The 15,187-nt window shown below is 24.0% G+C and overlaps 1 protein-coding gene across 4 annotated transcripts in view; it reads right to left on the reverse strand.

Moving 5' to 3' along the window:
• The window catches only part of LOC117174267 (3-hydroxy-3-methylglutaryl-coenzyme A reductase), a 116,929-nt gene that overhangs the window by 34,560 nt on the left and 67,182 nt on the right, over positions 1-15,187 (reverse strand). For all 4 annotated transcript variants that reach the window (XM_033363182.1, XM_033363185.1, XM_033363183.1 and 1 more), the window contains one exon: positions 12,030-12,141. In XM_033363182.1, coding sequence (XP_033219073.1) covers positions 12,030-12,141 — 112 coding nt within the window. The remainder of the gene's footprint in view (positions 1-12,029; positions 12,142-15,187) is intronic.

Below are 15,187 nucleotides of genomic sequence, written 5' to 3' on the forward strand. Positions count from 1 at the left end.
TAATATTAACATTGCAAACAAACCAATTCGCACCAGTGTACCGTTTACGTATGCTGAGTTGAAGTGTATCCTTAAAGGGTTAATTTCCAGAATTTATATTTGTATTTTTAAACATAATATATTTGAAAAAATTTCATCCAGGAATTTATTTGTAACGAAATATCCAGATTTCAAATTGTTTGAAATATCCTATCTTCCTAATTTTAATTTTTTTAAATACCTGGAATAATTGAATGAAAATTTCATATTTTTTCCAGGTTTCTCACACTTTTACGAGATATACGTTTTTTTATAATACGGAGCCATTAAAATATTTCGCATTACATTTTTAACTAAAATCATGAAATATTCAACTGAAATGATTACATTTTGAGTATAAAAAATTTATTTTCAGAAAAAAAAATTCAACAACGTAGTTGAAATTTCAACTGGAATAATTAAATTTTCAGTAAAAAAAAATAGTTTTCAGCAGAAGAATAAACGAATTCTTAACAAGATAGCTCATTTTTGAACTAGAGAAATCATTTTTTAATTAAAACGATGAATCTTCAACAACAAAATTAATTATTAACAAAAAAGATCAACTTTAGACCAAGTAAATAAATTTTCATTTAAGAAATGAATTCTCAACCAAAAATGTAATAGTTAATAAATCAAACCAAAAAATTGTTATTTTCTAATCAGAAATATTTGAATTCAACCAAAAAAAACGATTGTTCAGCAAAATACATAAATTCAGTTTTTCAAAAAAGAAGGAATAGTTAAATTTTCAATTAAAAAATATTTATATCCAACCAAAAACTTACTTTTCAACTAAAATAATTAATATTTAACTAAAACATTCAAATTTTCAACAAAAAAGCTGAATTTTTAAACTAGAAGATTTATTTTCTATCAAAAAAGCCGATTTTTAAACAAAATACATTAATTTTCAAACAAATAGTTCAATTTTCAACTGAAAAAGATCAACTATCAACCCATTAGTTGAATTTTGAACTATGAAAGTTCAGTATTCAACCAAAAACGGAATAATTAAATTGTCAGACACATTAATTAACTTGCAAGCAGACTGATGAATCTTCTACTAAAAAAGATAAATTGTCAGTCAAAAATTGAACAATTAAATTTTTAGTTAAAAAATAATTATTTTTCAATCAAAAAGATCAATTTTCAACTAAAATTATGGAATATTTCATTCAAATCGGTACATTTTAGTTAAATAGAAATATTTGTAAATAAAAAATGTTAAAGGAGTTTTTTTTCAATAGTTACATTTTCAAACAAAGTGATTGATTTTTAAACAAAACCATGGATCTTCAACTGTAATAGATAAATGCAAAAAGAGGTATGAATTTTTAACTAGTATAATTTAAATTGCCACAAAAAAAAATAATTTCTACCAAATATACGAATTTTCAACTAAAATTATGAAATATTCAACTGAAATGGTTACATTTTCAGTACAAAAAATTTGTTTTCTGCCAAAAAAAAATTGTTTTCACCAATTGAAAATATGAATTCTTAATAAGACAGCTCATTTTTGAACCATTGAAATAATTTTTTAATTAAAATTATGAATCTTGAACAATAAAATTAATTATTAACAAAAGAATGCAACTTTCGACCAAGTAATTAAATTTTCATTTAAAAAATTAATTCTCCACAACAAATGTAAGAGTTAATAAATAAATCCAAAAAATTTTATTTTCTAATCAGGAATAGTCGAATATAACCAAAAAAGATGATTTTTCAACATGAGTTGAATTTTCAATTAAGCAAGATTTTTAAATCAAGAGAGAAAACATTACAAACTGTTTAATTTTCAAGCAAAAATATGAATTTTCAAACAGGAAGATTATTTTTCTACCAAACAGAATAAATTTCCAACAAAATACATGAATTTTCAAACAGGAAGATTATTTTTCTACCAAACAGAACAAATTTTCAACAAAATACATGAATTTTCAACCACATAATTGAGTTTTTAACTAAAAATGATCAATTTTTAACCAAAAATATAATAGTTAAATTTTCAGTATAAAAAATTAATTTCTAACACTAAGAAAACACGAATTTTCAACGAAATAGTTTAATAAGTAGTGTAAAGACACTTTCACAAATTAAGAATAATTGTCATTCCATTTTATATTGGAATTTTTTGAAAAATCGAGCGGATTTTCGAACAAATTGCCTGAGATTTCCAGGGTTTTCCAGATATATAAAAATTCCCTGAAAATTCCAGGGTTCCCAGGTTTTTCAGGTAGAGTAGACACCCTTATTTGTTACGAATAGTCCAGATTTTTAATTGTTTGTAAGATCCTATTTCTCAATTACATTTTGTTTAATACGTGGCATAATTAAATTGTTACGAATAGTCCATATTTTAAATTGTTTGTAAGATCCTATTTCTCAATTACATATTGTTTAATACGTGGCATAATTAAATTGAGGATAAATATACACTTTTTTATTCCTAAACGTGACAACTAGAAAGTAAGTTTCAAATTTAATTCTCAGTAGTAAACTTCAAAGCGTTCTAAATTTTGAAAAAAAAATTTAAGTGAAGGATACGATATTGAATGCAGAAATAAATAACAACTTACAATTTGAATGCTTTATAATTTCGATTGTGTAGAGTTGGAACCGCAAGAAAAATGAATTATTCAGTCAGAAAAAGTGGAAGAAAGCTGGGATGATAAAAATGTCAAATTTGAAAGAATTTTACTTATAGTTTTCAGCAATTTGTTGATATTTCAAAAACAAGATTTTTATGAAATTTAAGTGTTTAATTTCCTGAGAATTTGGATAAACAAAATTAAAATTTCACTTTAAATTTGAATAATACGAACTTTTTATTTCAAAAATTTAAAGTCTTAAAATGAACGATAATTCCTCATTTTAATGACGAAACTTTTCAAAACTTTTATTACTTTTTATTATCATGGAATGTTAAGAATCGGTTAAATTTAAGTCAATTCATTTATCACATTTCGAAAATGGAACAAAAAAATGTTGATTAAAATCCCGGGCTTAGCTTCAAAAATATATAATTTTATTATCATTTTCACCATTAAAAAAAAAGTCAAATTCAAACCTTGTTTATATGAAGTGCAAGGATCTAAAAATATTTTTTAGGTTGTCTCAAAAATGAAAACGGAATACAATTATTTAAGCTTTATTCATATAAATAATCAAAATCAACTTCTTTTGAAGCATCCAAATTTAGAAGAAATGTAAAAATATGCAATTTTAATATTGAAAAAGTATATAAATTTAAAAGATACAGTTTCTAAATCATTAGTAGCAATTCAAAAATTAAAAGCTTTGGGAATTTAAATTCTGTAATATTAAAAGCTCAGCATTTTTGTTACTGATTCAATTTTGGGAACGATACATTTTTAAAATATAAGAAATATGTATTTCCAAATTCAAAGTCCGTAGAAATTAGATTTTTTATTTTTTAAACATTAATTGTAATTAGTCATTTAAATTATAGGTAAATTACAAAAAATCATTCCAAATTTTAAACTTGAGAAATTCCAATTCTTCAAGTATTTTGTAAATGCAGAATTGCTTGCTTAATTTACAATTTTAAAATATTGCAAATTTAAATGAATGACTTAATTGCATATCGTAGAACAAAAATTAGGAAATGAGATCTAATTAATCACTTATTTAAAAATTTTACAAATTTAGAAATTTCAACTCCGGAAATTATAACGTGTTAGAAAATTGATTAATTTAAATTTTGAAAATCATCTGCTATACTTTTACAAATAAAATTATACGGAACCTACTATTTTGCAACTAAATTCTGCTTTTTGCGAATATGTATTGCTTAATGAATTTAAAAAATCGTAATGAAATTTAATATTTATATTTGAAGATAATTAACAATAGTTAAAAACATTTGTTTTTAGTTTCAAAATTTGTTTTTTAATATATTCATGAATAAGGATTTTTCTTTGCAGATCAAAGCGCAGTTTGAGAGGAAATTCGGTAATCCTGATAGACAATGACCTCGCATACGGCCTCGAATGAAACGCTATCGCTTTCTATGGAACTTTCACTGACGCTCAAGGCTTTCACACGTCTTCCAAAGAGAAGTCTTATCAATGATCACTCTGCTTCTATTTTTTCACGCAATTACGCGTTTCTCACGGGGCTGTTCGAAATCAGAATTTTTCTGGAAAATATACTTCACTTTGCAAAAGATATCAGAAAAACTAGAAATTTCGAAAATCTCCTACAATCCTATCCTATCCAATCCAAGACAATCCAATAAAACCATGTTGAATACTAATAATCAATTAAAGAGAGGTCTCTAGCAATTTCAAATTTTAAAAAATAATTATTTTCAAGAAACATAACACAGAAATAAAAAAAAAATATCAATTTCTGACGTTGGCTTAGCAGAAAAAATATGTTTTTTTTTTAAAACTCGATTGAAATTAAAAACTACATTTTCAATATTTAAACTAACCTATCAACTTGATACCCCATACTATGTTAAAAATTAAATATTTTGGCATATTAGCGATGAAATATTCTTTATTTCAGCTCAAAAATGCTTGATAATAATTTTCAGAGGCCAAAGAGATTCTGCTTCGTTATAATTAAGCAGATATTTTTAAAAAACACTTTTTTCTCTTCTATTTCAATTAAAAATCAAATTACTCAAATAAAGTAACCGAAAAGTTAGTTGTCATTTTAGCCAAAATTTATTTTCCACAAGATATCTTATATATTTTTAAGGAATTTATGAAAAAAAATGTTTTTATATATTATATAAATATATTAATATATTCAACTGAACATTTGACAGTAATTTTCCAGATTTTCCAGTAACTTTAAATTTATTAAACTTTAATCCTACTTTATAGTTTTGTTTTTCGAACATTCTTAAGATATTTGATGAATTGTTTCAAAATTTCCGTCAGGAATCCAAAATAACATTTTTAGAACAACCTTGGATATTTCCATTATAATTTCGAATGATCAATGTTCGTTTAAATAACTTTTAATTCTCTTTTGTTGGTAATTTTTTAATTTTCAGGATTTTTTAAATATCGTAAATTTTTCTCATCTTATACCTATAAATTGATTTTATGTTCTTAATGAATTAACAAAAATTAACTTTAATTCTAGGGAGAAAAAATTGAATCTTACATTTCTTCTCTTCATAGTCTTATTCTTTAATCGCAGAATTCTGAGAAAAATGTCATTTCAATCCTTTTTTATACACTGAGTAATATTCCTAAGCACCTTAGTTTTACTAATTTTTAGTAATTTCAAACTTTTATCTTTGAGAAAATAATACTTTAACAATCAATTTTAGAAGCTCTATAACACGTTGTCTACTTAAATCCAGAAAAAAATCCCTGATAATTTCCAGGTGTTTTCCAGGTATCTTAAATTTAATTCATAAAGCTTCGGAAAATTATATTACAAGATATTCTTGAATATATTTGCAACATCGATTAATTAAATAATTACATTATACTACAAACATAACTAATCAGTTCTTCAATTTGCCTTTAATGTCTATGTAGTTGAATAAAAATAAAAATTTATATTTTATCTTCTTATACTTAAAATTCAATGCAAATTTAGATTAAATTCAAATGGGCACTATATTAAATTAAATTTCAAACGACTCAAATTCCTAAAATTTGAAATAAAAATATTGAATTTTTAACCAAATAGTTGAATTTTCAAACAAAAAGATTAATTTTATACCAAAAATTTTAATTAAAAAGAAAAAACAATTTTCAACCAAATTATTAAAGTTTTAACTAAAAAGGATTAGTTTTCAAACCAAAATGAACTCGTCAAATATTCAGTTTAAGGAATCGATTTTCCAGAAGAAAAAAACTCAACGCAATGAATGAATGAATTTTAAACTGGAATAGTTTAATTTTCAACCAATTTTCGCCTTTTTGGTTGAAAATTAGAAAATTTGGTTGAAAAAACAACTCATTTGCTGAATTTTTTTCTTTTTTTAAATAAATTAAACTGTTTTCTATTTAAAATCCAAATCTTTTTGATTGAGATATCGACTATTACATTTGCCATTCAGCTTTTTTATGGAAAATTCAACTTCTTGGTTAAAAGTTGAACTACTTTGTTCAAAAGTAATTATTCTGTTTATAGATTAAAAATTATAGTAGAAAATTCTTTTTTTTCTTGTAGAAAATTCATGTCTTTGTGTCAAAATTCAACTGTTTAGTTTAAAAGTAACTTTTATGTGAAAAATTCATATTTTTGGGTTACAAAAATAAACTGTTTTTTGAAAAACGCTTCTCACTTGAAAAGTATTGAACCTTTTGTGGTTAAAAATACAACTGGTTGAAAATGAACCTCTTTTGGATGAATTCAACTCTTTTTGATTGAAATAAAAAATATGGCTTTTAGCATTTATTTAATCTTCAAACATCGTAAATACTTACACAATTTTCATGAATGGCTTTTAATTTATTGATTTAATTTATTATGTTGCGTTGTAAATTTACAAGAACTAATAATTATTTAAACAATTTTAATTAAAAAATTAAGAGTTTGCCCTTTTTTCTACGAGTCAATTTGTTTACGGAGTCAACTAAGAATGTCTATCCGATGACTTTTTTTCTATGTTGCTTTGTAAATTTACAAGAACTATTAATTATTTAAACAATTTTAATTAAAAAATAAGGGGCTTGCCGTTTTTCTACAAATAAATTGGTTTACGAAGTTGACTAAGAATGTCTATCCAATGATTTTTTTTATATGTTGCTTTGTAAATTGACAAGAACTATTAATTATTTAAACAATTTTAATTAAAAAATAAAGGATTTGCCCTTTTTTCTACAAATAAATTTGTTTACGAAGTCAACTAAGAATGTCTACCCGTTGACTTTTTTTCTATGTTGCTTTGTAAACTTACAAGAACTATTAATTATTTAAACAGTTTTAATGCAAAAATTAAAAGTATGGCCTTTATCCTACGAATCAATTTGTTTTCGAAATCAACTAAGAATGTCTATCTGTTGACTCTTTTCTAGGTTGCTTTGTAAATTTACAAGAACTATTAATTATTTGAATAATTTTTATTAAAAAATTAAGAGTTTGCCCTTTTTCTACAAGTAAATTTATTTACGGAGTCAACTAAAAATGTCTATCCGATGACTCTTTTCTATATTGCTTTGCAAATTTACAAGCACTATTAATTATTTAAACAATTTTAATTTCAAAATTAAAAGTTTGGCCTTTATCCTACGAATCAATTTGTTTTCGAAATCAACTAAGAATGTTTATCCCTTGACTCTTTTCTATATTACTTTGCAAATTTACGAGCACTATTAATTATTTAAACAATTTTAATTTCAAAATTAAAAGTTAGCCTTTATCCTACGAATAAATTTGTTTACGGAGTTAACTAAGAATGTCTATTCGATGACTTTTTTCTATATTACTTTGCAAAATTACAAGAAATATTAATTATTTAAACAACTTTAATTAAAAAATTAAGTGTTTGCTCTTTTTTCTACAGGTAAATCTGTTTACGAAGTCAACCAAGAATGTCTATCCGATGACTGTTTTCTATTTTTCATGTTAAATTTACAAGGTATATTACTTATTTAGACAATATTAATTAAAAAATTAGAGTTTGACGTTTATCCTACGAGTTAATTTGTTTTCGAATCAACTAGGAATGTCCATTCGATGACTCTTTTCTATGTTGCTTTCTAAATTTACAAGAACTATTAATTATTGAAAGAGTTTTAATTGAAAAATTAAGAGTTTGCTTTTCTTTCTACGAGTAGGCTTCATTTTTTACCATAATTAACTAAGAATATATTTCCGATGAGTCTACAACTATTAATTATTTTTAAAATGTTTATCAACATATTTATAGCTTGGCTATTTTTCAAGGAAGAGGCATTATTTGTTTACGGAATGAACTTAGAATGTCTTTCGATGATCATTTTCCCCTTTACTTTGTAAATTTATAATAATTATCAATCATTCAAACAATTTTCATAAACATATTGAAAGTTGGGCTATTATTCAAATTTGTTTACGAAGTTTACTAAGATTGTCTTTGTGATGACTCTTTTCTAAGTTATTTGTTAAATTTGCCATAATTATTAATTATTAATTATTGAAAGACGTTTCATAAAAAGTTTAGAATTTTGCTATTTTTCAACAAATAGGTTAAGTTTTTTTTACTCAGGTTTAGTTACCATGCAGCTAGATACGAGTTTGCTCGAAGTACTTGCATTTACCTAAATATTTTGTCAGATGAGAGGAAAACCACCTCCCGAGTTTAGTCGGGTTTTCAGGATTCGAGTACACAACCCGGTCTTTCGTCGTATATGGTACCCATGCGAAGTCGTGTATAAATAGAAGTTATTTAAGTAAAAATGATTATCGTGGTATTTTCTTGAACTTAATTTCCAAACAGAATAATTACAAGTAAACTAGTAGGTCGTGCGCGTAGCGCGCCTAAGAGTTTCTAGTATTGTTTGAAAATTCAAGTATTTGGTCGAAGCAAAAAAATTTCTGAATGATCCTAGTTAAATAAATAATTAAACCATTTTAATTTAATACCCTTTCTAATAATCCAGATAATTTACTTGCTGTCAATAAATTGTTCTCAGAAGAATTTTCCCAAGTATAGTAATAAATAATCAAGATTTTGAAACACTAGAAAAAAAATTTTTGTCAAGATTTTATTTCGAGAATATTACATGGCTTTAGATACTTAAAAAAAACATCGCCGCCGAGACAATCTATCTTGCAGACAAAAAATTTCAGATTTTCCAACGTAGAATGTAAATACGATACATCCTTGCACTAGATTTAAAATCTCATCTATGAACGAGTTCATGTTTTGTCTCGAATACGACAATTTAAAGAAAACAATTACCCTAATTACACAAATATTTATGCATAATTAGCATTCTTGAAATAACAATCGATTCTCTTCGACTTTGTACCATAAGCAAAAATTATAATAGTGCAACGATCAACTAGCCAGTGGAATAAAATTTAATTATTTTATCTCAATGAATTAACAAATAAAATTTATTATCAAGCACACTCGTTTATGTGGACAAAAATTACTATCGAGTGACATTTTTTCGTTCAGATGAGATTAATTTACATAGCTGAAATGATAAGGGGTTCATTCCATCGAATTCAAAATAATGTTATATTTATTAAAATTTTCTTTTTGTGAATTCGAACAAATTTGGAATTTTTTCGGAATTTTCAACTTGCTTTCCACTTTTCAGTTAGAGCGAGGCAATAATATAATAAAGTTAATAAAAATGATCCTAAAACAATTCTCGAAGTTGTGTTTTTTAAAATAATTTTTCAACTTTCTGTCCATTTTTCAAGTATAGTGAAGAAATATATAATTCAAGTTGATAAACATAATTGTTAAAACAATTTAGTGTTGCTTAAAACTATCATCTATTAAAGTAATACTGCAAAAGTTTCCTTTTTTCGGAATGAAGTACTTTCACACTTTATCTAATGTTTAAAGAATATTAATTCTAATAAGATCATTGTTGTTTAAAACTTGATTAGCTTTACATTACTGGAAGTTGTTACAGATGTATCCTAAATTTAAAAATTAAATTTACAAATTATCTAATAAATTATTGTTAATATTATACATGTTTTATGGTAGTTTTTTTCGGGTGAAATTAGTATTATAAAAAATAAGAATTTCAACATAAAATCATAAAGTTTCGAAGAAGACTAAACATTTTTTTTAAATATTAGGTTGTGTTACTTTTTTTCACTGGTAATGAGAATTTCAAAGAAAGGTCATCAAGATTCCCCATTTTCAACCATTTTAGGTTATGCCGGCGTTTTATGCCGGAAAATTGTATTTCTAATCACAAATTATTAGATTTTAAAGATAATTTTTTTCTTCAAAAAATTGTGTATTTCGGGTACGTTAGTATTTTAAACAAAAAAAAGATATTTTGAAACGAAAACTCATCGTTTTTAACTTAAAAATTCTATTTAAAGGATGACTCATAACTTTGAAAAATTCTGCGTTACGTTCGCGTTTTACGCCAAACACTGGTATTTTGATACAAACATCATTAAATTTTGAACAATTTTATGTTACGTTGTAGGTTTTCACAACAAAACTGGTATTTTAAAACAAGAAACATTATAATTTCAAAAATATTTATAATTTTTTAACAATTTGATATTAGGTTAGTGGTTTTCGTCGGACTTTTTAACACTAGGTTATATTAGTGTTTTACACCAAAAACTGATATTTTCAATCTATAAAATGATTATAATTTGACAAAAATTTAGAATCTATTAAAAATGTTTGAGTTATGTTAGGTTTTTTCCCCGTCAGAAACTGATATTTCTAATTAGAAAATTATATTTTAAGGACGATTCACAGCTTTTGACATTTTAGGTTACGTCAGCGTTTTACGCCAAACTTTGGTGATAAAAAAAATCATCATTCAATTTTGAACAAGACTCGAAATTTTTCACAGTTTCGCGTTACATTACCATCTCGCACAGCAAATCAAATTTTTAAAACAAAAATCATCATATTTTAAAAGTTAACAATTTTTAACAATTTTAGGTTACGCTATAGGTTTTTGCAATAAAACTGGTATTTCAAAACAAAAATCATTATAATTTCAAACATATTTATAATCTTTTAACAATTTGGTACTATGTTAGTGTTTTTCGTCGGACTTTTTAATATTAGGTTTTACTAAAAAAATTGGTATTTAAAAAAAAAAATCATTAGAATTGGAACAATATTTAAAGTCTTTGTAACAATTTTGAATTATTTTAATGTTTTTCGTCGGAAATTAGTATTTTGAATTAAAAAAATTTTTTTAAAGATGATTAAAAAAATTTGAACAATTTTAGGTTACGTTCACGTTTTACAACAAAAACTGTATCCAAAACAAAAATCATTAAACTGTTATTCACAATTTATCAATATTTTCCGGTTATATTAACGTTTTTCACAGGAAATCATTTTTTTCAATCATAATTTGAATAATATTTAGAGTCTTTTAACAATTTTTTATTATGTTAGCGTTCTTCTTCTGAAATTGATATTGTTAATAAAAAATCATTAAATTACAACGAATATTTACAATATTTAAATATTAGGTTATGTTTATATTCTTCGTCGAAAATTTGTATTTATTTGATAAAAAATGTAATGGTTTCTTGATTTATAAGTTATAAAAAGAAAAACTTATCAATTCTGAAGTTAGGAAATAAATTTCCATCAATTATGAAAAACATTGTTATTATTGATTCTCAATTATTTTAGATAATTGATACTATAAATTAAAAAAATGTATTAATATTAATTTGATATTTTAATTTAAAAATTTCGCGAGGCAAAAAACAATAGTCACACGTGAGCTTCTTTTCTAGTATTATCCGATACCTGGTTTTATTTCAGAAAAATAGATTAAACAAGACAAAAAAAGATTCCTTAAAAACATATTCTGTATTTGTTCATAATTAAAAAAACTAAGGCAAAGATACAAATTTAAGAAAAAATCGCAAATTTATATCATTTAAAAACAAAATTATAAGAAATAATTGTTTTAAACATTTATTTAAACATATAATTATTAACAGAAGGTAACACTTCATGTATTTAAAAAAACCGCAACAAAATAATAATTAGCTGCACAAATTCGCCAAACCCCATTCTTCACTAATAGGGTATTTTTGGGACCCTATAAGACAGACTTATGGAGGTTAAATTATCAAAGTAATTTTTGATTCAAATTCTATGACTAATTGTGAAGAAAAATCTTTAATAAAATTTATGAAAACGCATTATTTTCTGGATCCGATCAAATTTAAGGGGGGCGGGATATGCATAAAAATTCCAGAAAAAAATGTAGATCTCTTTACGTAAAAATGGCAGAATTTGTTCGGTACACATAGAAACTGAAATAATTCATAACAAGTTTATCACTAACGTGTGTCCTGAAGAAGTTGGAAAGATAAAGTTTTTTTTTACTTACCAAGGATATATTTTGACCCTGTATTTTGAAGATTACGCAGTTGATGGTAACTGAAGAGGATCGCCAGACAGCGAATTATGGTCATTAATATTACGTCAGCTGCATTTTGCTCCTGAAAAAATTTTAGAATTTCTTTAGAATTTTAAGTGGGCGTTAATTTGTAGACTTTAGGAAATCGTGAAACCTTGACATTTTAAAATTCTTGATGAGAAATGTTAATTAAAAGAGAACTCAACGGTTCTTTATGCACTTTACTTATTAAGTAGGTGTTCTTTTGAAACTGGGGCATAAATTTACGAACTTGAGAAGTTGTATAATCAATATAAAAAATATGTATTTTTTTATTATTCAAAGATATTCTTTCATAGATTTTTTATCTTTATATTTATTAAATTTAGAAGCTTTTTTTGGAAGGATATGCAAGATTACAAATTTGAAAGATTTAAGAGCAACTTTTGGAGATAAATGTAGGCCCACAGTGGATAATCATTAATTAAGAGCACAAGCAAAAGAAAAATAATTAACTTTAATTTTAATTTAATAGTACTTTAAAATTAATAGCTAATGATTCTTCAGTGTATGTTGCAATATCCACTGTCGGGAGGTTTCATCTAACTGTAATTTAGAATGCCAAAGTATCATTTTTCTAACTGAAAAAATGTTGAACTACAAAAAAAAATCTGAACTATTTTGCTACCAGCCTATAATTTGTTAACTTTTTCACATATTGAAACAAACGAGAATAATTAAATTATGGTTAAAAAGTTTGAAATCTTAGTTTACGAAATGTATAGAAGAGACTCTAGGTAACGATCAAAAACACGGTTTTTAAGATGATTAAGGATTTTAAAGGTTTTAAGATAAGGAATATGTACATTACTTTTTTTAAATTTACTTTTAAGAAAATGTTTTACGAGATTTTAGATTATTTCAAATGACTTCCTAAAATTTCGAAAAATAATGTAATAAGAGATTTCCAAACAGAATTTTTAATTTTTTTCAAGACTACAAAATTTACGAACAAATTTCAATAAGTTTAACAGATATGAAAATATCTTGAAAATAGCTTGAGAATGAAAATAGCTTGAGAGATTTTAAAATATCTTAAAATTATAGAAATCTTTGGAAACCTTAAAATTTTGAAATTTTCTAAAATATCATAAAACTTTATAGTTCCTTTAAAATTGTTCCATACCTTTCGATATTCCAAGAAATTTTTCGAAACCACGTGAAAAATTTTAAAAATGCCTTAAAATTATTCAGACACTTGGAAATATCTTTAAAATTTTAAAAGGATACAAAAATAATTGTATTTAAAACAAAATGTAGGTTTTGAAAGATTTCGAACGAAAAAATTGTGAAGTTTTTTTAAAAATTTCAAAAAACTTAAAATAAAATTTAGATCTTGAAAAGTATCGAAATAAAATGTTGAAATTTTGTAAAGATTTTAAAAAGTTTCAAGATAGTAAAAAAAATGTCTTAAGATTTCTGGGAGTATTAAAAGTGATTCTAACTTTTTTAAATTACTTAAAAATAATATTTAAAAAAATTCTAAATCATTAAAAAAGATTGACCGAATTGCCAAAAATGAATCTGGAAGATTCTAGAAAAATTTAAGTAATAATTCGAGTCAGTTTAAAAAAAAAGGTAAATTTATGGAATTTTGAAGAGGTTCAAAATATGTTTTATACTTTAAAAAATTTCTGAACAATTATAAAATATTATAAATTGTTTCCATTCCGAAGATGTTAACAAATCCTGTAAAATAGAAAAATTCTTACAATAATTTTATATACACTTTTTCAAACATCTAATCTTCAAAAATATTTTTTTTTATTTTCTCGAGCACCGTAGGAAAATTTATATAACTTTAAAGCAAATGAGCAAAGTAAATTAAAATATATAGTTATTCGACATTTTTATTTTGTGTTAAAGATTATTTTTTCCTTTAAATTATAATTTGACTACATTTTTTTTTAATTCTGGACTGACGAATATTTATTGACTGCAAATTCTATAATCTTGTGGAAATTAAATTTTTTTAATTTGAAAATTCATCTATTTTGGTAGAAATTCCATCGTTATTTTATTAAAATTGCCAATGTTTGGTTGAAGATTCATCATTTTGTTTCAAAATTCCTCTCTTTGTTTGAAAATATGACCATTTTGTTGAAATTGGTCCAGAAATTCATCTTCCCGGAAGAAAATATATAAATTTGGTTAAAATTCAACTATTTGGTTAAAAAAGAACTTGTTTATGGAAAATTCATATTTTCGGGTTAAAATATTAAACTTATTTGTAAAAAATGTCACTCTTTTAGAAAAGATTTCATGTTTCTTTGTTAAAAATACAAATGGATAAAAATGAATCTTTTTTTCTAATTAAGGATTCAACTATTTTGCTGGAAATTTGTATTTTTTGGATGAATTTAACAGTTTTTTATATAAAATAATAACAATTTTGGATTGAAATATCAGATATTACATTTTTCATGAATAACTCATTTTTTTCAATGAAAATTTAACTATTTGGCTGTAAATCAACTCTTGTTGAATTTTTTATTTGTTCTGTCTGAAATTTTTAAAAATCTTTAAACTTTCTGAAGAATCTCAGGAAAATTATATTTATATCACCTTAATGATAAATTAACAAAAAAGCTTGAAAATTAAATAGTTATTCGAATTTTTTTTTGTATTTAAAATTGTTTTGTCTCTCAAATGAAGAAAAAAGACGAGCACGTTACGATATAAAATGTTTATAACTTTTAGAAGCTGTTTTAACTTTGTTTTTTACTGAGATCTAAAAAAAATTGTAATCCAGATTTTTAAAGACTTAAAAGCAAAAGAGTAAAATAAATTTTAAAAAGTTTGGTAAAATCTAGTGAAATAAAAATATTGTCTTCAAAATTATCTAGATTATTCTTCGACATATCTGAAATTTTCAAAAATCTTTTTATATTTTCTAACGAATCTTTGAAACACAATATTTATACAACTTTGAAAACAAACCAATCAGAATCCACTTTTAACTACAATTTGTTTCAAAACTACTAATGATAACCAAAAATTACATTTCCATTTTAATTATCTTGAAATAAAAAATAATTTACAAAAAAATTGATTCACAAATTTTTCTCTACAAATCTGCATCGCTAAGA

Source organism: Belonocnema kinseyi, chromosome 6 (genome assembly GCF_010883055.1).
Source record: "Belonocnema kinseyi isolate 2016_QV_RU_SX_M_011 chromosome 6, B_treatae_v1, whole genome shotgun sequence".
In the NCBI taxonomy this organism is placed as follows: Eukaryota; Metazoa; Arthropoda; class Insecta; order Hymenoptera; family Cynipidae; genus Belonocnema; species Belonocnema kinseyi.